Genomic DNA, 23,292 nt, shown 5'->3' with positions numbered 1-23,292 from the left:
GCAACCGCATTGAAAAAAATGACAAGTGTTGGATTCTTAGAAGAATGCCAATCGCTAGAGCTTACGTTTGCGATCCTAGCAATATATATTCTTTGAGTACGTGTCAAGATATGGCCAAGTTATAACTGATTTTCATTTGGCTTAAATGCTTTGTTGGGAGCCCCTAAAAGTATGCAATGCAAACGCAAAATGTTAATTTCTTTAACATATGTTTTCAAGCCATAACTCTAGTAAATCCTTAAGGATACGGCAAGGATATACGTTTTTGTAATCAGGGTAAGCAGCACTATCGGTTGGCATTCAACGATTTTAAGAATATTACGAAAAATATCACTTGAAAATTTTTCAAGGAAAAATGCCAAAATTTAATTAAGTCTGCCGTATCTCAGCCATTTGAAGAACAATCAGGATGTCCTTTGGCACAAAGATACTACTAATTAATAGAAACCGTTTGGCAAAAGTCCGAGGTCGAATATCCTTACAGGAGCCGAGATAAAAGGACCTTTTTGTATACAGAAAATTGCGTATATCTTTGACATATCCTGTCAGATCCTTGCGGGTCCTGTGTCCAACGAAGTTTATTAATGAGAGCTATTATCGTGCCAAAGGACATTCCAATCGTCCTTGTGGTTCTTGAGTTATCCTGAAATTTGTGATTTTAGCCAGTTTCTCTTGGGCCCAGGACTGAAAAATTACAAGTGTTGGATCCTTAGATGACACTCTATTTTTTTGATGCCAATCGATAAATTTCGATGCCACAGATCGAATGCAACAAGTCCGGTGAAAATGCGCAAAGATATGGCCGAGCTAGGATCATTTTATATAGTTTGTAAATGGTGCAGAAAATATTTTTTGTGGCATACTTTTAGGCTGCGCTCAATTAAAAGTTCATAATTTAAAAAAACACGTCAAATATAAAATAAATTAGAATACTTATATAACAAATTAAAAAAAAAAAAGGAACAGTATTCAACAGATTTACTAATTAATATTTATGTAGTTTATTTGCTGATTATAAAGAACTGCATATATAATAATGTGCTTATTTGATTGATTCATTTATGAATTGATTTCGTTCAAGCTAATTGATTAATAATATTTAATCTATAACTAAGGATTAACTATAATAATTTATTATTAGATTTTACAAAAATCTTGTAGAAAGCTAATTATTATTGTAATTATGGTATTTGATACTGTTGTGTTCTTTTTAGTTAAAAACGAAATGTATTACAAATTCAAAATATATATTTTACGAATTATTAAATAAAAATGTATATATATATTCGTAATTAGCTTGGTTTGATTTAGGCAGCGAACACTGTAGCTGACAGCCACGACTAGTTTGATGCAGTCCACAGGATTTAAAAACACATTTCCATTCGATGCGAATATTAATTGTTTATTTATATTGAAATGTGGCTCTGTTGTCGTGCAGCCTAATTGCTGACCAGGCCAAGCAGCCAAGAGGTGGTGTTGCTGAGGTGGTTTCCAGGCGGCTTTATGGTGGTGGTTGGCTGGTTTCTTAGTTAGTTGGTTGGTTGGTTGGTTTTGGTAAGGGTTGCCTGGCAACGCGGTGGTCAGGTCGCTGGCGTAAACAAAAGCGAAGCCAACCGGAGGAACCACAACAAATAGGTTTTTTCCTCAATTGAAAAAGAAAGAAATGCACATAATATTGGAGGCGACATTGTCGAGTGCGCAGCTGGCATTGTGTGCAGAATGTCCTTTAAGGATGTGCGAGGTAAGTGGCCAAAAACTAAAAAAAGAAAACTACAAAAGTAATATTTTAAATGGTTTTCAAAGATTTGGGCGAACATCTCAAGCTGCTGGGCTTTCCACGAGTCTTTCCGCTGCAATCGCTGGCCACGCATCACGGCAGCCTCGCCAGCTTTCACATTGTCGCCGAGCTGCTGCAGTGGCTCGCCGGTCTCCTTGAGCCGGGCGCTGTGCTCGCCGGTGGCGTCGAAACGGAGGAGCAACGTGTGCTGCTCATACGCTCCGCAACGGAATTCTTTGTGACCAAATCGGCGATTCGTCTCAATCCACGCAAACTGTATGCGGCCGCCGCTGTCAGTGCGATGGAGCTGCAGAAGATTACACGTCTGCTGATTGCACCTGGTCAGACGGAGGCCGAGGAACGGGACGAGGAACGTGAACAGTATCGCAGTCTCAATCAGGTGGACATCGGTGATAAAATGGATGACTTGCGACGGGCACGTGAACTCTCCACCGATCTGACGCAACGCGGCGCATCGCTGTTTGATCTGCTGTCGCAGGAGTTGCTCAACAAGGAGGCGCGTCTGGCACAAGCGCAACGACCCATGGAACTGCTGAGTGTGGAGCGTACCATGAAGAATGCCATCCAGGCCAGCCAACTGAAGTTGCAGTCGAGTCGTGCACAGCTGGAGAATGCTCGCATCGAACTGAATGCCCTGAATTCGAAGCTGCAGCGCAAGCGTGCAGAATTGGAACGCACCAAGCAGCGGCTGGAGGCATTGCAGAAGATACGACCCGCGCATATGGCCGAGTTCGAGGAGTGCGAGAAGGAACTGCAGCAACTGTTTCAGCGTTACTTTCTGCGGCTGCATGTGCGCGATGCGTTGCGCACACAGCTGGAGGCGCGCACCAAACGCTCGGCCACGCCCATTGCGTCGCCGTTGCTGCAGAAGCCCGCTGAGAACTCGATGCCCTTCATACCCGAGGGCCTGATCGAGGACGATGATGATGATGACGATGACGACGATGTCGACAACGATGGCGATGTGGCACGTCACGGTGGCGGCAACTTTGGTCTTGATGCGGAAATACCTGATATACGGGACGAGGACTTGATGCTGCGACGCAGCAAGGCGGCGAATGCAGCTGGCAAGCGTCCCGGAACTGCCACATCACGTATACGCCCCACCACCGGTCGCAGTCGTCGTGCAACAGCTGCAACTGCCAGCGGCAGCAATAGCAACAACAACAGCAACGTGCCGCCGACACGCAATGGACGCGATGGACCCGGCAGCAGCATGCTGAACAGACGCGACGCCGACGACAGCAGCTTTGGCAGCTCCGATAGCGAACTGGATGTGGGCGATATTATGGGCTTGAGCGGACTAAGCGGAAATGCGGGCACCGGTGACGATGACTGTGCGTAGACCAAATGCACAACACACACACATATCAAAATTAACTTGCAAATTACATTTCACTTTTACTTTCAGTTGATCTCAATTCCATCGATGACATCAGCATATCGAAGCTGACGGGAGAGTTGCCACTGCGTCCGAAGACGGCCAATAAACAGGAGCATCACAGCGATGAGGACTTTTAAGTGGATGTTATCGACATCGGCATCGATGACAAGTACATAGAACTGATCATACGACAAGGCATCGATAACAAGCTAAAAGATTTGCAATCAATTTTCTATGTTTATACGAGCGTATGCTTTACTTTATTCGTTTCATAAGCAATGAAAATGACTAAAACTATATATTCTTATTGTATGCTCACACACACACACAGATATCTCGAATATGTCTGTCGGCATGCATAACAAACTGTACATTCATTAATACTTCATGAATGTAATACGATTATGTTGTATATGGTATATTAAAAAAAATAGAGGGGAAACGGAAATGGTAAACTATTTACAAAAGTCGATTGTGTCAAGCACTGTGAGCTCACATAACCACATCGCGGCACACAATCTTCGACTTGGACGATGGACGCGAACCGGCAGCTGTCTGGTTGCCGTAGGCATCACTGTTGGCTGATGATGTCGAGGACGAGTAATCGATGTGACTGCCCGCCTGCGACTGTTCCTGGCGTGCCAAGAAACTGTCGGCAATGGCGCGATCCAGACCCGTGTATTGGAAATTTGGCGCACCATCGAGCACATCCGCCTCGGATTTGCGACGCTGACGGCGATTTGCATCCGATTTGCCGGCACGACGACGTCGACGCTGGCCATTCATCTCCGCTGACTTGGTGCTTTTGTGTGTGCGATACGTGCCCGTTAAACTGGCCGGATGTGCATAGAGCATCGAGCTGGGTCGCATGTACGGAGGCAGTGTCATGCCACGATATTGTGGAGGCGGCGGCACTGGCAGCAGCATGCCAGCTCCCATGCCCGGCGGTGCAGGAGGCAAACGTGTGGGCGGCGGGGGTGGCATCTAACAAAACGCACAATAATCGATCACACTTGTATCGTTTATCAATTCATAGAGTGCAGGCACACTTACCCCATTGCCAGCGGCGGCTGTGGCTGGAATAAGCATTATGGAGCGTGATGGCGGCGTCAGTTTGCGCACAGTGGGTGGCGGAAGGCTGCCCATATGTGCGGCATACATCCACATGGCAGCAAGTTTTTCATTGTTCACCTAGCATGTGGAGCGAAGGCTTTCGATTAGAATTTTATCAATATGCTATTTGTTGATTTACCTTCTCACTGCCATTTAATGACATCGCCTTGATGTATTGATCCACTTTTTGCTGATCCAAAACCATGCCCGATCCATTTGACTTAATGATCACATCGCGCAGTTCACTGTGTTGCGATCTGGAAACAAAAAAATATGACAACATTTAAAAATAACAGCATTTCTCATTAAAGCATGTTTGTGCACATCAGCACTACTAGCGCCATCTATCTTTTAATATATACATTTAAATAGCCTATCGCTAGATGTGCGATAAATATTGCTGAGTGAGCAGTGTGACCAATAATCGAATTCATTATTACAAAAATACCACACACTTTTGGTATATTTGGAATTGAAAATTGCAGTCACGCTGCGCTAAGTGCTCAAGCAGCTGTCTGCTCTTCTTCTTCTGTTGTTTTTCCACACGAAGTCGTCAGCAAGCGAAAATATTAAACAGACTTTTACAAAAGCAAAATTCTAAATTACGCGACCAGTGCTAAAGACTCATATCAAAACGAATTCTAAAAAACCAAAAGTTACTGCGTGCCGTGCACAAACTACTGCTAACTGTAAGATGAAATATTGATTTTTACAAACTTTGATGACAAACACTGTAAACGGGGTGTTTGTTGTTGTTGATGTTTGCTTAGTCGGTGGAGCAAGCAAACAAAAAAATTGAACGTAACCTGGTTCGGTTGCTGGTTCATGTAAATAACAGCTATTTTAGTTAGTGATTTCATGCGTAATTAACAAAACAAGAAACCATTTGTGCGTGCTATACAAAAAAAAAAAACCTGAACGACCAGTAGGCGATAGTGAGCAATCGATAATATGAAAATCGGTGCAATCGATTCCTAATCACAGTCAACACAAAGAAGTTAGAAAGAGAGGGAGTGATAAACCAAAAATCCAACAGCTTGCGTTTATTTGTTTTTTGTTTTGTTTTGTTTGTTTTTTGTACATTGTGCTTTATACGGCCTACTTGTGCACCGCAGTGGTGTGATAAGAGCGAAGGACGCAACGCAATAGAGAAAAGCACAAGTTCTGACTGAGAGTGCTGAGCTTAGGTCGCCACGTCAGTGGGAGTGAGTGAGAAGGCCGGTGGTGCAGCGAGGAGTGCGAGAAGACGACTGCAGCAGTTTCTTTTTTATCGACGGAGCCGCGGATCGTTTCACAGCAACAAACTGCTGCTGTTGCCCAGCAAAAAACGCTCCAGCTCCAACATGCTGACCTCGTTCAAGGCGAGCATAATGTCGGCAATTTCGCCGGATTTGCCGCCACCGCCAAACGGACGCAACGGTGAAAAGTTTCGCTATTCGCGACCGCTATTCCTGGAACTGTTGAGTGAGGACGAATTGCGCGCCTCGAGCGATCACAATATCCGACCGATAATCGTGCCGCGCGATATCAGTTTGTTGCCCTGGGGCACCGGCTATGCCGAGTGCGTCAATTCGGGCAAGTCCAGGCGTAACGAAGATCAGGCGGCTTTTCGTCGGTAAGTAATCGATAACCTCATATTGTGATATGCAAGACAACTAGACAATTTCACAACCACGCTAATCAGGCACCAAAGTAAATACTGATTAGTATTTATTATTTTTTTAAGAAAAAGTTAAATTCCTAGAAACGAAATGACACCATGACATTTTCAAATAGTATTGTATGTTTTTTCTTCAAGACCAATATAGTAACAATCATGAACAACTTATACTATCATATTATGCACTAACTGTTTAATTCCCTAATTATGAACAAAAATCAAAACCTGATCTATAAAAGTTCTGAAAATTAACAAACAATCGAATTTTGTTTTGCAGGCAAGTGCTTTCGGATCCCAATCGGATTCATCCCGATCTACCGTACACGTATTTTGGGATATTCGATGGACACGCTGGCTACGGCGCCGCCTTAGCTGCCTCATATCAACTGTCGCTGATATTGCACGAGAAACTTGTGGATTGCATTGAGCTGCTGCTGCCACGCGATGCTGTCAATGGCGATGAAAGGGTGGCTGCCATAAATCCGGCATTCCCACATCCCAAGATCTTTGAGCGCAGCGTCACAAAGGATGAACTGATCATTGGTGCATTGGAGGCAGCCTTCTTCGACATGGACGAACTGGTCGATCATGACAATTCACGTTATCGCGATGCCGGCGGCTGCACCGCTTGTGTTGTGCTGTTCATCAATGGCAAAATGTATGTGGCCAATGCTGGCGACAGTCGTGCTGTGCTTTGCCAGCGACGATCGGCGGCACCGAAGAACCCAAACAGCACAGTGGCTGATGGTGATGGCAATGGCAATGAGAAAACTGAGAAAATTGAAACGGATCCAGTGGATGATACGCTCAGCTATGCGACACCATTTTCGTTTGATCACACACCCGAAACGGAGCGTATACGTTTGGAGAATGTGGCACGTTTGAGGCCGGAGTTAATTGAATCGTACTACGTGGCCATGGAGTATGCGAAACGGCCGCAAGAGAAGAATCTGGGACAGCGTGTGCTGTGCCGCAAGGGCACCATGAAGGGCTGGACCTATAAGACGGTGACCAGTCGAGATCTGGCCATGCCGGTGGTGAATGGCGAGGGTAAACGTAGCCGTCTATTGGGCACACTGGGCGTTACACGTGGCTTTGGCGATCATCGTTTGAAGGCGATCAATAGACAAATACCGATTAAACCATTTTTAACACCACATCCCGATGTGCGAATTCGTGATCTCAGCCAAGTGGTTAGCATACCCGATGAGCACAACGAGGATGGCGATTATGGAGTCCTCGTGATGGCCACCGATGGTTTATGGGATGTTTCCGAGAATGAGGCGGTTGCACGTACCGTCTTCCAAACCTTGACACGCTATCCGCAGGAGAAGCATCGCTATACTATGGCCGCACAAGAGCTGGTGGCGCGTGCCCGTGGCAAAGTCAATGATTCGGGTCATTGGCGACTCGCTGATAGCAAGGCGGCAGCAACAGTGGACGATATCTCAGTGATTGTGATACCAGTCTATCAGTATTACAAAGAGCACGTCGAATGGACGCAAACTTGTGCACAGCGCAAATTGGCGCAGCAAAACAATACACAAAAGAAGGTGGAGGTAGAGCAGCAGGTGCCGAATGAAGCTATCGTCGAGGTGGAAGAGTCAATTGTTGTGGAGGTCGATGAAAAGACGCCGCTGGAGGCGCATGTTGAGAGCGTCAGCGAAACGCTGCAACAGGTGCAATTGGAGGCGAGTGGCGAGCCAGAAAGTAAGTAGAATAAGTTTTGCACAAAACAACTTGAATCATAATTTGTATATCATCCAAGAATTAGACAAAGAGAACAACAGCAGCGCAGCAGAGACATCAGCAACAACAACTGCTGGCAAAGCAACAGGAACAACAACTGGAACAGCAGCTGACAATGGAAATGGACCGACAAAGGGTGGAACAACAAATGCGATGCCAGCAAAGCAACGAAACAACAACAAAAAGAAGTAGGAATGCAGAAGATGAGCGGCGTGTCCTTACTACAATGAAATGCTACATAGAACACATTTAAATAATTATAACAGATATACATACATCTAAACAATAACTCTAAATATACATATATTTTTTTTTTATATTGCTGAGGCGCTCAGACTACACATACACATACACACACACACACACACACTAAACGAAACAAAAAGTGTCGAACGAAATGATACAGAAACTTCGGCATATACTCTTAAAGTACTTTCAGTATATGCAAAATCTATCGTCAGTTATGTACAGAAAAGATGAGAATGAGAATGCATTTCGTTTCTTGGGAACGAATGCAAAATGATGAAAACGATGATCAAGAATCAAAGAACATGCATTGTACAATAATAATTTACTATGTGTATTTATTCAATGTTTAACTTTTATTTTATATATAAATAAATATATATATATATTTTTTTTTTTGTTAATTAATATACTCATAAGAAAAGGATTTTTACGCCGATCTGAGCCAGATCAAAGGCGGCAAAAGGAAGAACCTTTCATTCGTCACGCTTTTTTGTTTAAATATCTCAAAATAAATATTACTGCAAATGTATTCAACATGATTATTATGGTAATCAGTAAACCAAGATGCGAGTTAAGACAAAACCAATTGCAATTAAACTACATACAAAACACAAATGAAATGAGAAATGATTCCAAACAAAAGTAAATTAACTAAGTAGTTATTTAAGCTGATTAATAAAATCGACGATTGTTAAATAGAGAAATATAAATGCTTTTAAATCCGTTTCATCATACGCACGTAAGTGTGACACATAACCAGCTTGATAGCTCAGGGCGCTGATAACGAAGAACCCGTAACTATCAACAAAATTTATATATTAATCTAAAGACTATAAACCGCTTTGAAGAATGGACGATAAGAGGGAGACAGGTCATCATTTATAAGGAATATAAAAGCCATAATAAAAAGTGCATTTCACGTTCGTCATATAAAGAGGTTTAGAATAGAAAAAATATAGTTTTTTTTTTTTTTTGTTAGCTTTGGGTTATTCTTTTGCGAAAACTATTAACAGTGCGAAAAAAACATAAACTGAAACAGTTTCAGGAATATGTAAATGTTATTCTAATAGCTTTGGATTATAAGTATATTTAGAGATAAGATTGATTTTAGGAACTTTTCTGTTTTACGAAAAAGTATACAAATTTATTCATATTTTTGTTTTTCTAAAACCGAAAAATTATTTTTAAAATCATTCATAGCTCAAATTAAAGTACTAAACAAATTTAAGCTAAAAGATTTAACTTTAATCGAAATAAAAAAAAAATGTTTTGGTATATGTTTTTTTCACTTTCCAAAATCACAAAATTCCGCTATAGAATTACCCATATATATGCTTTCTTTATGAAGGATCGATCGAACAACAATTGTGTGATACGAATTTTGTTTGCAACAATTCTTAGCTGGGCAAAATAAATTAAAATCATTGTTCTATGAGTAATATTTACATACATGATATAAAATCGATTTTGACAAAGTTATTTCCCATCCATCGAATCGAGAAAAGTCGTGGAAATGTCGCGAGAGTTTGGTTTGCATTTTGATGAGGTTAATTTTCATTTCATAATTTATTCAATTAATTTTACAATAATTTAGAATCAATTAATTACATTAAAAGTGAGTTTCTCTTTTGCATTTATCGTGTGTAGCTTTTCATTTGGTTTTTTGTATTTTATTTTTTGTTATTTTTTTTTTTGTTTTGGAAGCTGTAAAAACCTACTAAGAAAATATATATAGCATCCGTATGTGTATGTTGTGTGGTTGTATATGTATTTGTGCGCGTTGAATTTATGTTTTTTTCTTTTCTTTTTCGACATAATCGCGATAACCGTAGGTATGTGTGTGTGTGTGTCTGTGTGCACAGCATTTGTAACAAACCGTTCGTTTATTTTGAGAATCAGCTAACTAACATACTTAAATACATTTGGATGTGTGTGTGTGGTTGTTTGATGTATACGTATCAGTAAATGTATATGTAAGTATTTAGTATATAAGGAGACAGAACCCCGCAACAGCAACCGCAACCACAACCGCATCAATTTTGGTTTTTCTTTTTCATTTTTTGGTTTTTCTTTGGGCTGTCATAAAATTTGCAATTTTTTAACTAACATTTATTATTGTTGTTTGTTTGTTAGCATAAGTTCGTTAGCACAGCGCAAAATGTTTACACACAACACGCAAAACATTCAATCAACGATCATTAAAAATTCCAAAAATTACATTTTATACGATTTTTGTTCTATAACAATTAAAAAGAAATTGAAAAGCTGAACGCATAACAAAATTCTTAAAAGACGACACGCACATTAAAAAAAAAAAAATCACTTAGCATGATATCATTATCATTATCAACCATTCTTTTTTTTTCTCAGGCTACAAACACGATACAACAACATTTAAGGAATTGTCATTTTTTTTGTTTGTTTTTAAATCTGCATTTACATTTGTCTTTTGCGTCTCTTTTTTGAGAAATGTGCTTTTGTTTTGTTCGTTAATTAATTTGCTGATTTACTTTGCATTTTAAACCTTTTCACTCTATTTTATAGTACAGCGGAGTTACGATATAGTACATATATGTATGGTATACAACTAGGGGAAGTACATTGGTGAATGATCGTGACTACTATTACTGAGTCTCTTGTATGTATTTACTGCATTATTATCGTTTTTAGTTCGAAAGATCAGCTATGTTCATATATTGTTTTTTTGTCTTCTCATTTTGTTTTTTGTTTTAGTTCTTAGCGGTACTTGCATATAAAATCACATTTGTTTTTGTCTTCTCGTAATTGTTCTGACATTCCAAATTAATTGTGCTCAAAGTTACATTCATATAAGCAACATATATCCATCGCATTCCGAGGGATTTCCAAACGTTTCACATATTATTATTACTATTATTCTTTTTTTTTTTTAATTCTTTTAATAAACCAAGAAACATGCAGAAAGGCAGGCCAGGGCAGGGCAGGGGGTTAATGCCAGTTTTTGTTGAGGCGGCAACAACATTTATAATTTTCGACATTGACAACGACAATTAATTTGTATGTAGCGATTAAACGAGTGCACAAAAATCGATTGAAATGCTTTCAGTTATGTCGAATGCTGATTTCATTTTTTTTTGTTGTTTTTTTGCTTTTTGTTATTTTGTTTTTCTTTTGTAAATTAAGAATTTGGAAGTATCAGTTGCGTTTTGCTTGTTAAGAGTAAATACATCATACGAGTAGCAATGCGTTATCACACATAGTTTTTATATGTTTATGTTCAGATTTATAGATAAATATGCATATATCCTATATAGATATTTACAGATGGTAAGAAACATAAATGCAATTTGTTACCAAAATACAACATCATTATAGTTATTCATTTTTTTTTTTTTGTTAGTTTTGCAAATTGACATATAGAATTTTTGTTTTTTTTTTTTTGGAAGTGCCCATAGCAAAAGTTTAACAACAGCAAACTAAAAAGCAAATTAATGCAAAAAAAAAAAAAAAAACATTTATGAGTCGCACAGATTTAAAAGGTTTCCTTTTCGCTTCGCTTAAGTTTTCTTTTTTGTTTTTGTTTTTTTGTTTGTAATTTATATATAATAATATAATTTTCGGATTTGATTATTTTGGTATGCTTCATTAATTATTCATTTAATTTAATTATTAATTAATTTAACAACAATAACACGTGATGTCAAAAAATTTAGCTAGGATAATTAAAATATTCTCACGCATTTTTTGTTTTTCTCTTCTTCATCTTTAAATATATATATATTTATACTTATGCGTGTGTGTGTTTTTGTATATTATAATATTTTGTTTTATATATGGTTTTAGCACGGGTTTTGGCCAACATTAAAAGTTGCTTTAAGATAATTCGGTTTTCATTTCGATTCCCGACTGGTAAGCCAGCTGAGATTCGATATCTGGGGGCTCAAGGTCTTCAGGAAGATCGCACACATTTACATAGGCATTGTCAATATATATATCTATATATATATGTATATTGGTTTTCTTTTTGTTTTATATCGTTTTAATATGTATGTATAGTTTAAGGTATATATGTTTGTAAATAAGCATACGCTATAAGCTGCCGCTTTGCCTTTTTTTATGTTTTGTTTTTTTTTTTTTTGTTTGTTTGATTTTGCGTTTTTTATATTGTATATATCGTATCATTGTATTCGCATCGGTTTTGTTTTGTTTTTGTAGTTTTTGGGTATTATTATAAAATAAATAACTAACACATCAAATACTAGAAAGTTGTCGCGCTGCCCGGAAGCTGCAACTCAACCTCAATCTCCGCATCCAATTCGAAAATCCTTTTCAGTTGTTTTTTTTTTGGTTTTAAACCAAACGCAACTTGGCGCTGCGACATCGTTGACGCTTTGAGCGACAATTGTTGTTGTGGTATTTAAGTTGCTGCTGCTGCTGCTGCTGCTGTTGGTGATGATGTGGATGTTGATGTTGGCGTTGGCGTGGATTGATGGCGGCATGCCACTCCCAAAGGCGTTGCGGAAATGCACAGCAATGCATTAGAATACTATAGAGTTTATAAACTAATTGAATTAGCTGCCTTTTGACCTGACGTCGCGGGCATAACACTGCCCACAATTAGGAATGCAGATTGGCGCGATCTTTGGCCCGACGCTTGGCCAGCATTGACAACTCCACGGGTCCCACGTTGGCAGCCTGCGGTATTGCGATGGCACGAAATGTCGCATCCACAGCGCCGCGCAACGCCATCGAGATGTGATTCTGTTGCTGCTGCTGGGCGCCAATCGACATCGCCTGGCCACCTTGGCTATTGCCACCGCCACCGATTCCGCTTGGATGTATCGCATACTCCGTTAACTGCACATTGCCGGCAAACTGATCGCGCACCCAACTGTGCTCCAGTATTTGAGCGCAAGTCGGACGATTCTCGGGCACAATGTGCAGCATTTGACGCAACAGCTCCTTCACCGGCGCACTGATCAACGACCAGCGGCTGCTCGTGAAATCAATGTGGCCGGATCCAATGCGTTTCAGTATCACGTCCGGCGAATCGTTCGGTGTGCTGGCAAATGGCGTTCGACCCGACAACATGATGTACAACAGCACACCCAGCGACCAAATGTCGCAGGCCAGATCGTAGCCCTGTCGCTTCAGCACTTCCGGTGCCACAAAGTTCGCCGTGTAGCAGGGCGTCATCAGGAGTCCGTTGTCGGCGCGCAGTTGCTTCGCGAAGCCTGCAATCAGAGTCGGGTTTATGTGAGAACATGATGCAACAAATTGTGAATCCCCTTTTGACACAAGTCCAATTTGACAACTAAGTGGAAGATGCTGATGGGAAACTACACTACAATTGTATTGAGCACGATGGATGAATGAAGTTCCAAGTTTCAAGACAAGGCTGAATATTAAATTGCACATTTCATTTCATAAATTTCAGATAATACGTTCTTCTCTTCAAGATATTTTTGATTATTTTTGGAACTATAACACAATCAAAGGTGTAAACGATAGTGCACAATCACTCAAGTAGACTCTTTGCTATCATTCTACTCATTATTTAGCCATGTTAGCGTAGAGTAATTATAGACGAATTGAGTGACAAGTGACACAAATGCTAGAAACTTGATAAGATAAATGATGGATGTCAATTTAAAAGCTAGATAAACACCAGCAGAAGACACCAAGAACTCATTATAATGTTGAAATTGAATTGGAATTACATTTTTGGGCATGAAAAAACGTTCTTCTTGTTGTCGATTGTGGACTTATGTTAAAAGGGAAATACAGTATTAATGTCGATAATTGCAGTTAAGTGTAATTCAGATAATTGCACTATATTTAAAAATTCACTATTTGTACGAAAACTTTGAACTTGAATTAATGCATCATTTATACAATTAAAGCAAATACTGCTATAATTACCTCAACAAAGTTTTTTTTGCAGATAACTGCAAATCTCATTAATGAATACAAAATATGCATTTAAACGCACAAGAGCAGTTAACTGCACCAATGAAATTGTATGTCCATTGAGACATATTCTTTGTAAATTCATTGAAATAGCAAAATAAACTCATAAAAGAGTTGCAGATAACTGCATTGGTGATGCGGAAAATAAACCCAAAAATGAGTTGCAGATAACTACAATTATCGACATTATACTCTACTTGTGTATCACAAAAATATGCGCTCACCTAAATCGCAGAGTTTGAGCGTCTCGGGCGTTTGTCGCATGCTCGCATAGATCATGTTCGACGGCTTCAGATCGCGATGCACAACGCCGTGCTCATGGAGATAGGCAACAGCCGCGGCGATCGTCCGGAGCACAGCGCTCGCCTCGCTCTCGCACATTTGGCCCACGGCCAGGATGCGATCGAGCAGCTCGCCGCCCTTGAGCAGCTCCATCACCAGATACGCTGAGCTTGTGTCCTCGTAAACAGAATACAATGTGACAATATTGGGATGGTTGCCATAGCGCAGCATTATTTCCACCTCCTCCCAGCAATCAGCGCTGGCCGATGATGCCGCAGCCACTGCGGCCTTCTCGATGATCTTCACCGCATAGTGTTTCTTGGTGGAGCGATGCTCGCAGAGGCGACACACGGAGAATGTGCCGCGTCCCAGCTCCTGCAGCACATTGTATTCGGCGAGGAAATTGCCCGGCAACACGCCCGGTAAACTGCGTGGCCCAGGCACCACAGCACCTCCAGCAGCAGCACCAGCAGCCGTAGCAGACGATGCCACTGCCACAGCAGCGGCGGCAGCCGATTGCGATGAGGATGAGGAGCAACTGGGCACTGCAATCGCATGCAGTGGACTGACATTATTCGAGCTGCTGCTATTCGTAGCGCTGGCACTCGCATTCTCCAGTAGCACGGGCGCCACAAAACTAAAGCCCCGAAAGATTTCGTGAGCCGAAGCAGAGATGGGACCACCGGGTGAATCACGGGGTGACTTTGATGTGTACTCCACATCGAAGTAGAAGGCATCGTCTCGGCTCACGGCCGGTATGAACGGTGGACGCACCAATTTGCGCTCCAAACGCACCCAATCGATGGTCGCAAAGAAACAATGCGCCTTAATGTCCAGGATGCCCTGTGCACCGGCGCCCAAGCGATTCAGCGGATTGCGTTTGAAGAGCGCCCGCAACAGCGATTGCGCCTCGGGCGACAGATTCTCGGGCATGCCGAGCTTGGAGCGTAGTATTTGATTCATTGTCTCCTGTCGGGTTTGGCCATGAAACGGCAAATTCCCCGTCAACATCTCGTACATGAGTACACCAAATGACCACCAATCTGCGGCGAAATCGTGTCCCTTGCGATTAACGATCTCCGGTGCCATGTACTCGACAGTGCCACAAAAACTGTATGTCTTCGAGCCATCCAGTGGTTGTTTGCTCAAGCCAAAATCGGTTAACGCAATGTGTCCATGCTCGTCCAATAGGATGTTTTCGGGCTTCAGATCGCGATAGATAATGCCAAGCGTATGCAAATGATTCAGTGCCAATGCCAATTCGGCCAAATAGAATTTCACATCCTCCTCGGTGAACATGACCTCCTTGGAGAGGCGGGTAAAGAGATCGCCGCCACGTAAGAAATCCAATATCAAATACAATTTGCCTGGGGTTTGGAATGCATAATGCAAGCGCACAATGAACGCGTGTCCCACATCCGCCAATATCTTGCGTTCGTTGGTGCTACGCACACGATCCTTGACCTTAAGTGTGGCCTTCTTTAGCACCTTCATCGCGTACAGTGTGCCCGCATCTTTGCCGAGAATTTTGCGCACCAGAAACACTTTGCCAAAGCTGCCTTCGCCCAGCACACGCAACAGTTCGAATTGTGATGGATCCGCCTTGTCGTGACCCTCCTTGACCACCTCACGCAATTCGAATTCATCGTAACTGGCGGCGCCGTACGATTCCGAATCGCTTAACTCCATTTGCTCGGGCGTTTTGCTGCTGCTCGGTGTTATGTGATGTTGTTCGAGGGCGGTTTGCAGTTGTTGTTGCTGCTGTTGTTGTTGCTGCTGCTGTTGGCGGCGTTGAGATGACGTCACTGTGGTCACAGCACCGCTTTCCTCGTCGGTGGGCGTGTGCTCCATGGGTGTCACCGCCAAGCTGCTGCATCCGGACGAAGTAATCTGCATGCGTTGACGCAGCTGCAGTCCCATTGTGTGAGCTGCTGTTGTTGTTGCTGCTGCTGCTGGTGCTGAGGATGTTGTCGCTGTTGGTGCTGCTGCTGCTCCTGTGGTTGCATTGTCCAGCTGCGCTTGCTCTGCGGCTGCATTGTTGTTGTTGCTACTGCTGCTGCTGCTATTGTTGGCGTCCAATTGGAGTTGTTGTTGCTGCTGTCGTTGATCCTTATTGGAGTCAGCCAGTGGCATGACTGTTGCTATCGCTGCCCTGTTGGCTGCACACACGTACTACACTCACACACACGCAGCAACAGACAGGCACAGACACACACACACACACACAAACACACACACACGTACGTTTGTTTCGTGGGCGTTCGCTCTGCTTCTTCTCCTATTACTGTTAATGTTGTCGCGTCTTTGGCAGAACGAGAAGCGCATTCAACTGGCCCAAAACAGCGTAGGTGGTGTTGTGTGAGCTTTGCGCTGCTCGCTGCTTGCTGCCCGCTGCTGCTGCTGCTTCTGCTGTTGCTTGTGCTTTCGCTTTTTTTTATGCTTTTCACTTTATTTCTCTTTTTTTTTTAATAATTTTTTTAGTGTTTTATTTTTTTTCTTTTGGTTTTTAGTTAGTGCGTGCTAGCGATGTGCAATAACATCGTAGCAAATGTATCGCATATTTGCAAATCTATTTGCGTTTTATCGATGTGCAAAACCGCACGACTGTTAGGCCATGGATTTAAACTTGTTGCATGGCCCCTGCGCTGTATAACACGGCATATAGCGGCTACATAAAGCCATACTTGTGTTACTACCTATTGCTGCGCACACAGCTATGATTAAACACACGTTTAAAACTTGTATTTAAAACTAGTTTTCACAAATTTTACATTCTAATTTGCAAATATTGCCAATTGGCCAAGCAAGCTTGCATACGATAATTATCGCGCACACATATCGATTATAGTGGTAAGCTAGCACAACGCGCTCTATGTTAACTAACAGTCAACACTGGCGCTAACTAGCGGCCACAACTAGCAAACACTCGTAATTATCGCTTACCGAGCATTAGAAAAAATGTATCGTTTTGGGTTGCGCGCAAAATTTGAATTGTTGGATATGTGTAATAAAATCATGTACTCACTTTGTGCAAATCTGGAGGGCGCAGCGATAAACCGAAACAATGCTGACCACAAAGTGCAAAAATAGGGCAAATATTAAACCGCAAGCAGCTGAAACTTCGCTATTGGCATTCATCAGGTCAAACTGTGCCGCAAAAGCAATATAAAAAAATAATAACAATAGGTAAGTAACTATGTAGTTAAAGTGAAAAGCAATCTCAGCCAGCTCAGCCAGCGACTCTTACCTGTTCACCCTTTTGTTCGGCCAAGCGATTGAGGTCACGCGACAGTCCCACACCAGAAATGGCCAACGCCAGCGTGCTGCTGGCAATGCACACCAAACTGAGAGCCAGAAAGGCCGTTTGCGTTTTGCGCATGCTGACCACGCCCAAGGAGCCCGTAACGGCCGCAATGAGGCCCGTCCAAATGCCACAGCCGGCCATTGACAAGGCCGCGTCACGGACAATCAACAGCGATCCAAGTGCCACCAGTGAAATGGCCAAAACCAGTTGCAACGTGCCCAGCACAATCTGCAATGGAAACGCCGAACAGCATTCATTGCTCGCCCGACGCTTGCGTCGCACCTTCGCCGACATGGTGGAGCCGGCCGCATCGCTGCCACTCCCACTGCCACTGCCGCTGCCGCCCTTGTATTTGATAAACTCCGGCGGACAACGTTGCTTCTTGCTGATGCGCGAATCGATGGTGTTGCTGATGCTCTTCGCAGACGCTGCTGCTGCTGCTGTTGGTGCCTGTTGATTGCGAGTGGCCATGGCCTCCTCCAGTTGTTGCTTGAACTCCTCGTGGCTGATCAGTTTCGGTTTCTTTGCGTTGTCATCGACGTTGGCCAGCAGCGTGGCCGCTGTTAACTTCAATGGCGGCATTGGTTTCTCATCGTAAACGGGACTCGAATAGATATGACTTTGTGCATCCAATTGCTGGCGTGCCTCATGCTCCTGTTGCTGCAGTTGTTGCTGTTGCTGATGATTGCGTTGCTGTTGCTCGTTGTCCGACTGCAGCATGGCAATTTGTGAATTGGTCAAACTGCCACCATTGCCAGCATTTGTGGCATTAGTGCTCTGCTCAATGGTGTTGGCCACCTGCAGCAGTTCCTCGCGATTCAGACTGCGATCGACAATTGTGTCCATGCTGCCCGTGGTGGAGTCATGCGAATCGATGGTGCGTGCTGGCGATGCCGAGTGTCTGCCATTGAATTCATTAGCGTTGTTGTTCGCTGGATTACCGATTGCTGCCATTTTGCTGATGTCACTGGTCACTGGCTCATTGGCGAGGAGAATGGAGATTGGAGATTGGTGAGGAGGCTGCTGTAATGATGTTAGAGGCAAAATAAAACGGAAAGTGGAGGTTAGAGCTAATACACCGAAAATGATTTAACAATTGCCAAACACAACACTACACACAATAGATTAGCGCACCAGCAAAAATGCCGTTGGCCAAATCAAATGTTTGTTGCCCAAGTCTTTATCGTTCGATTATGTTCCTCAACATAAGCTTATATACTCGACACTCTGCTAAAAGAAAGGTAGCAAAAGCTATTTATACTTGGACTGTAATATTACGTGTTGTATTTAATAATTAACCTAGCTCATCATTATTGTAATAAGGAATTGTATTCGCTATTACCATAATAATAATAATAATAATAATCAAATGGTGATTAACCAAATTTAAATTTAAAATTCAGTTTTAATACAACCAAAATATTGCTTCAATAAAATTTACTTCAACCAAATTTAACATAGATTTTTCATTTAATTTCTTTTTTATATTCAATTTCCCAATAAACATATTATTTGAATATTGAATTTTTAGCATAAAATATTGTTAAGTTAGCTATACAATTTTAAATTTATTAAGTATTACAGGTAGTCAATAAAAAGATAGATTTATATATTTTATTTCATATTCAACTTTTCTACTAAATAAATAAATGATTCAAACGTAAAGTAAAATATGTTTTCATCAAATTAATTAATTTTCAAGCAAAGTTCATTATATATTATTTATAAAATTACTAAAAAATTTATTAGCATACATTTAAAAGTATACTTAGGGTATTTGTTAGCAGTGTTTCCAATAATGTTTCTCATTATTTTTGAATAGAATTTGGAATGCGTTGAGCGCCGCTTGATCTATGGATATATTTTGTCAATTGAACAGATAATTTGCTCAATAATCACACCAAGAAGCCCATCAATCAGTTCATTTTGCTACTCAAGTAGCAATTGAATAAAAAATTGAAAATACAACAAAAAACTCATGTGCTCCGTTTTCAATTGAAATTGAAAAGAAACGCAACGCAACCAAAAAAAAAAACATTTGTCAACTCGTTCACATTGTGATAGTTTATGGGTTGCTGTTCGCATTTACGTACATATATTGTTGATGTTGTCTATATTGTTATTGTTGTTGTTGTTGCTGTGGATTTTTTTACTGCCTTGACATTTGCAAGCCTCCCAGATTTGCAGTGTGTTCTGAGCAACCGGTTCGCACTTTGTTGGCAATTAAACAAAAGCACAAAAAAATAAAATACTACAAGAAAAGCAACAAGCAAAAGCGCTTTAAACGGAAGTGAATGACGTTGAGATACCCTGTGAGCGAAGGTGAAAAATACCCAATAATAATTAAGATGACATGACTTGTAGCATTTTAAATAGATGTATTAAATGTATTATATATTGATTTAATGAATTAGCATGAAATCTATGTTCATAAATTTTAAGTGAAAAAATACATTAAAACATTTTTTTTTATTTTAAGTAAATTTGAATCTTATAGCTCTTTAATGAAAGCTAAGAATTTATATATTTAATTGTAAAACAGAAAAAGTTCCACAAACCAATCTTAGCTCCAAATGTGGTGATAATCCAGAGATATAAAAATAATTTTTGCTCATTTTTAAAATTGTTTCACTTGATTTGTTTTTTCAATGTCGTATCAGAGAATTACCCAATCCTAATCTATTTCAATGAAAATCATAATTCATTCTATTGTTTTTGTTATTATCCATATTTGCTAAGAAATTGAGCTACTCAAAATGAACAAATTTGTGAAATTATTCCAAAATAAATACATTAAGCTGTCATAACTAAATTTTGTATGGAAAATGTATTTAAAATATTACTTTTCAATTTTAAAAGTGAAGATTGTAAGCACTGCTTTTTCAAAGCTTACAGCTGTATATATAAAGAACACACAAAAAAATCATAAATGTACATTAAATCGATGCTGCCTTATCGTAACTTTTACAGGGTATAAAAAGCCAAGTGAAACTGAAACTACGACTCTGAATTAAACGCGACAGTTGCCACTCGTATGATGTGAGTTGGGGCGGCGTTTGGCAGAGGCGGGAGGGGAGTGGAGTAAGCTGCCGCTTAGCATGGGAGGTCACATGAGCTGCCCCGTGCCCCAGTCTAAGCTGCATACCAGCCATTGCTGGCTGCCATATGCTGCTTGTTTTATATGCCACCTGCTGTCGAACAATCAAAAATGCCATAGAAAACACCAATCTTGTGTGTTTACTGTGCTATAATTAAGTCAATTGGAGTATTTTACGTTTAGCTATACTTCATTATTTTTAGTCTTTAATATAATTGATTTCTACACATACATATGTATTTCTTTAAATAAATTATTTAGCGCTGTTTAGGCGCATTTTGGAGCTTATGTTGTAATTCTTAAATTTCAATTTTATTTATCTATAAGCTTGTATACAAAATGCCTGCTTTAATTAAGAAGTTAATGCTTATTTATTTTTTAAATTTGATTTGCATAGAGATTTGGTCTATCTGTGAATCAAATATGTGAGGATAATGTAAAGTGTAAATACATAATGTAATGTAAATAAGTGAAGAAAATTAAAAGAAGATTCTCAATTAAAATTACATTTTCACATAACATAAGCAAATAAATTATAGTGTTTTTTTTATTGAATATTACTGACAAAAGACGAGATAAGTTTTGAAAAAAAAAGCTAATAAGCTTGTAAGAAACTTTATATATTTAATATTAAGTCCATCTGCTTCAATGCAGAAGAATATTTCTAGTTAGATACAAAGCAACTGAAGTTTATTTTATTATTAAAAAAATCTTTTGAAATACATGTAACAAATAAAATGCTTGTCATATAAAAGTCAATAAACAGCAAATTTGTAAAAAAGATTAAATTCAATTACAATTCCTATGAAATTAACATGTTTATTTTATCTGAAGCGAGAATATTTCTAGCTGGCAATCAAGTGAAGTAAAGAACCTTTTATTTTCTTAGCGCCTTTCAAGGCTGTTAAATTCGAAACCCCGAAAAAATCTTGTTAAATGCATACAATAAATAAAATGCTTGTCATATACATAATTATCAACTGAAACCTGAATTAGGTTTTTGAGGAAAGTCAACAAATTTGTAAAAGAGCTTACATTCAATTACAATTCTTATTAAATTCACATGTTTATTTTATCTAAGGCTAGCAATTAAGTAAAGTAAAGAAATCCATATTATTTTCTTAGTGCCTTTCAAGGCTGTTTAAAACCCCAAAAAACATCGAGTAAAAACAAATACATGTAATAAATAAAATGCTTGTCATATAAACAGCAAATTTGTAAACAAGTTTAAATTCAATTACAATTCTTATTAAATGTATATATGTGTTTATTTTATCTGAATCGGCAATATTCCAGTCTAGCAATCAAGTTAAGTAAAGAACTCCATATTATTTTCATAGTGCCTTTCAAGGCTGTTTAAAACCCCAAAAAAACCCATGCATGGAATAAATAAAATGCTTGTCATATCATTGAGTGTTTAGGCTGGCATTTAGTTGGTATTTTTCCCAGTTGAGTTTATGCTGACAATTAACTGTCATATGGCAGCAGCAACAGCAATAGCAACAGCAGAAAAAACACTTTCCAATGTCTGTTCTCTTATTATTGGTTGTTATTGTCGCCTTGACAGCAACTGGGTGTAATTGACTCGACTCACGTATTTATGCGAGTGTGTGTGCTTTTATCTTTGTGTATGTGTGTGTGTAAGTTGTCAATTAGCATAGACAAAACAGTTGTTGTCACTTTTGATTTTGGGGCATGTCGCTTGAGAGTGCCCCGCCACATTTCCCACACTCGCTGCCTAAACTGTGAACAGCAGCTGTCGTTGTTGTTATTTGTTGTTGTTGTTATTTGTTGTTGTTGCTGTTGTTGTTGCTCATTGCGGTGGCTGTGGCTGCGCTTAAAAGCCGCCCAAGCGGCTAAAGACAAACCACAAAAACCGCTGGAAAAAATGCAGCATTCAAAATGTCGATAAATCGCCAAGAAAATTAAAGATGCAAGTGACAGACTGAAAGATACTCCTTGCTTCTGAATACTCAAGCAATTATTGTGTATTAAAAGTTTCTCATTAAATACATAAGAGACAAAAGTCAGGCAATTTTCATATCTACAATAAAAAACAGTTTTTACAATTAATAATTTAAATGATTCAATGCAGATTTTCATTGCGAGTCAAATTCATGAGCTTGCATTGCTTATGCGAGGGTATGAGAAATGAAAATATCTGAGGCAACAAAAAGGAAAAATGCCAAGCAGCAGCAAGCAGCAACAGGTTTAACAAAGTTTTCTAGTTATTGTGTTGTTTGTGGCTTCACTTTTTTTTTCGGCAGCAGCCGCAACGAAAGGGCAGCCGCCAGATAAGAAAACGGAAACCGCAGCAGCAAAATGGAAATTGACATGGACAGAGAAGAGAGTGGAGGGGAGGTGAGGGAAGAAGCGGCACATCGATGTTGAATGCAAGTTGTCGATGAGTTTTTCCTGAAAGTAAAATTGCGACCCGACAACAAAACAAACAACAACAACAACAACAATAACAATAACAGCGGCAGCAACGAGAGTCAAACAAAGTCAACAGCTTCATCCGCAAAACTGGACCCAAGTGGCTTGGCTGCTGCTGTTGCTGTTGCTGTTGCTGCTGCGTCGACGTCACTTTCACTTGTCGCTGCACGCCAAAAAAAAAACCTAGATATGTATGTGTAAAGCAGCTGTAGGAAAAAATCGAATTTCTGCGCGTAATTTGCTGCAATTAATTTACAAAACTATTTTCAAG

At 40.3% G+C, this 23,292-nt stretch overlaps 4 protein-coding genes across 5 annotated transcripts in view; 2 read left to right on the top strand and 2 right to left on the bottom strand.

Moving 5' to 3' along the window:
• The first annotated feature begins 1,569 nt into the window (after nt 1-1,569).
• LOC132797240 (clusterin-associated protein 1) lies at nt 1,570-3,367 on the top strand. Its single transcript, XM_060808856.1, has 3 exons — nt 1,570-1,741; nt 1,804-3,135; nt 3,210-3,367. Exons 1-3 carry the CDS (start codon nt 1,720-1,722, stop codon nt 3,317-3,319), a joined length of 1,464 nt encoding a protein of 487 aa, XP_060664839.1. The 5' UTR covers nt 1,570-1,719; the 3' UTR covers nt 3,320-3,367.
• Nucleotides 3,368-3,607: 240 nt separating this feature from the next.
• LOC132797238 (uncharacterized) overlaps nt 3,608-23,292 on the bottom strand; it is a 30,893-nt gene continuing 11,208 nt past the window's right edge. For both annotated transcript variants that reach the window (XM_060808853.1, XM_060808854.1), the window contains exons 2-6: nt 17,432-18,511; nt 17,210-17,331; nt 4,435-4,552; nt 4,236-4,373; nt 3,608-4,166 (exon numbers count right to left, since the gene is read on the bottom strand). In XM_060808853.1, coding sequence (XP_060664836.1) covers nt 3,675-4,166; nt 4,236-4,373; nt 4,435-4,552; nt 17,210-17,331; nt 17,432-18,442 — 1,881 coding nt within the window. In that variant the 5' untranslated portion in view covers nt 18,443-18,511 and the 3' untranslated portion in view covers nt 3,608-3,674. The remainder of the gene's footprint in view (nt 4,167-4,235; nt 4,374-4,434; nt 4,553-17,209; nt 17,332-17,431; nt 18,512-23,292) is intronic.
• On the top strand, nt 4,814-8,667 carry LOC132797239 (protein phosphatase 1H). The gene is made up of 3 exons (XM_060808855.1): nt 4,814-5,910; nt 6,233-7,665; nt 7,724-8,667. The coding sequence occupies exons 1-3, from the start codon at nt 5,639-5,641 to the stop codon at nt 7,894-7,896; spliced, it is 1,878 nt and encodes a 625-aa protein (XP_060664838.1). The 5' UTR covers nt 4,814-5,638; the 3' UTR covers nt 7,897-8,667.
• LOC132797237 (ribosomal protein S6 kinase 2 beta) lies at nt 9,680-16,756 on the bottom strand. The gene is made up of 2 exons (XM_060808852.1): nt 14,127-16,756; nt 9,680-13,166 (listed from the first exon to the last, which is right to left on the bottom strand). The coding sequence occupies exons 1-2, from the start codon at nt 16,315-16,317 to the stop codon at nt 12,550-12,552; spliced, it is 2,808 nt and encodes a 935-aa protein (XP_060664835.1). The 5' UTR covers nt 16,318-16,756; the 3' UTR covers nt 9,680-12,549.

Source organism: Drosophila nasuta, chromosome X (genome assembly GCF_023558535.2).
Source record: "Drosophila nasuta strain 15112-1781.00 chromosome X, ASM2355853v1, whole genome shotgun sequence".
NCBI classification, from domain to species: Eukaryota; Metazoa; Arthropoda; class Insecta; order Diptera; family Drosophilidae; genus Drosophila; species Drosophila nasuta.
Note: the sequence above shows the minus strand (reverse complement) of the source record. Positions and strands in the feature narration are given on the sequence as shown.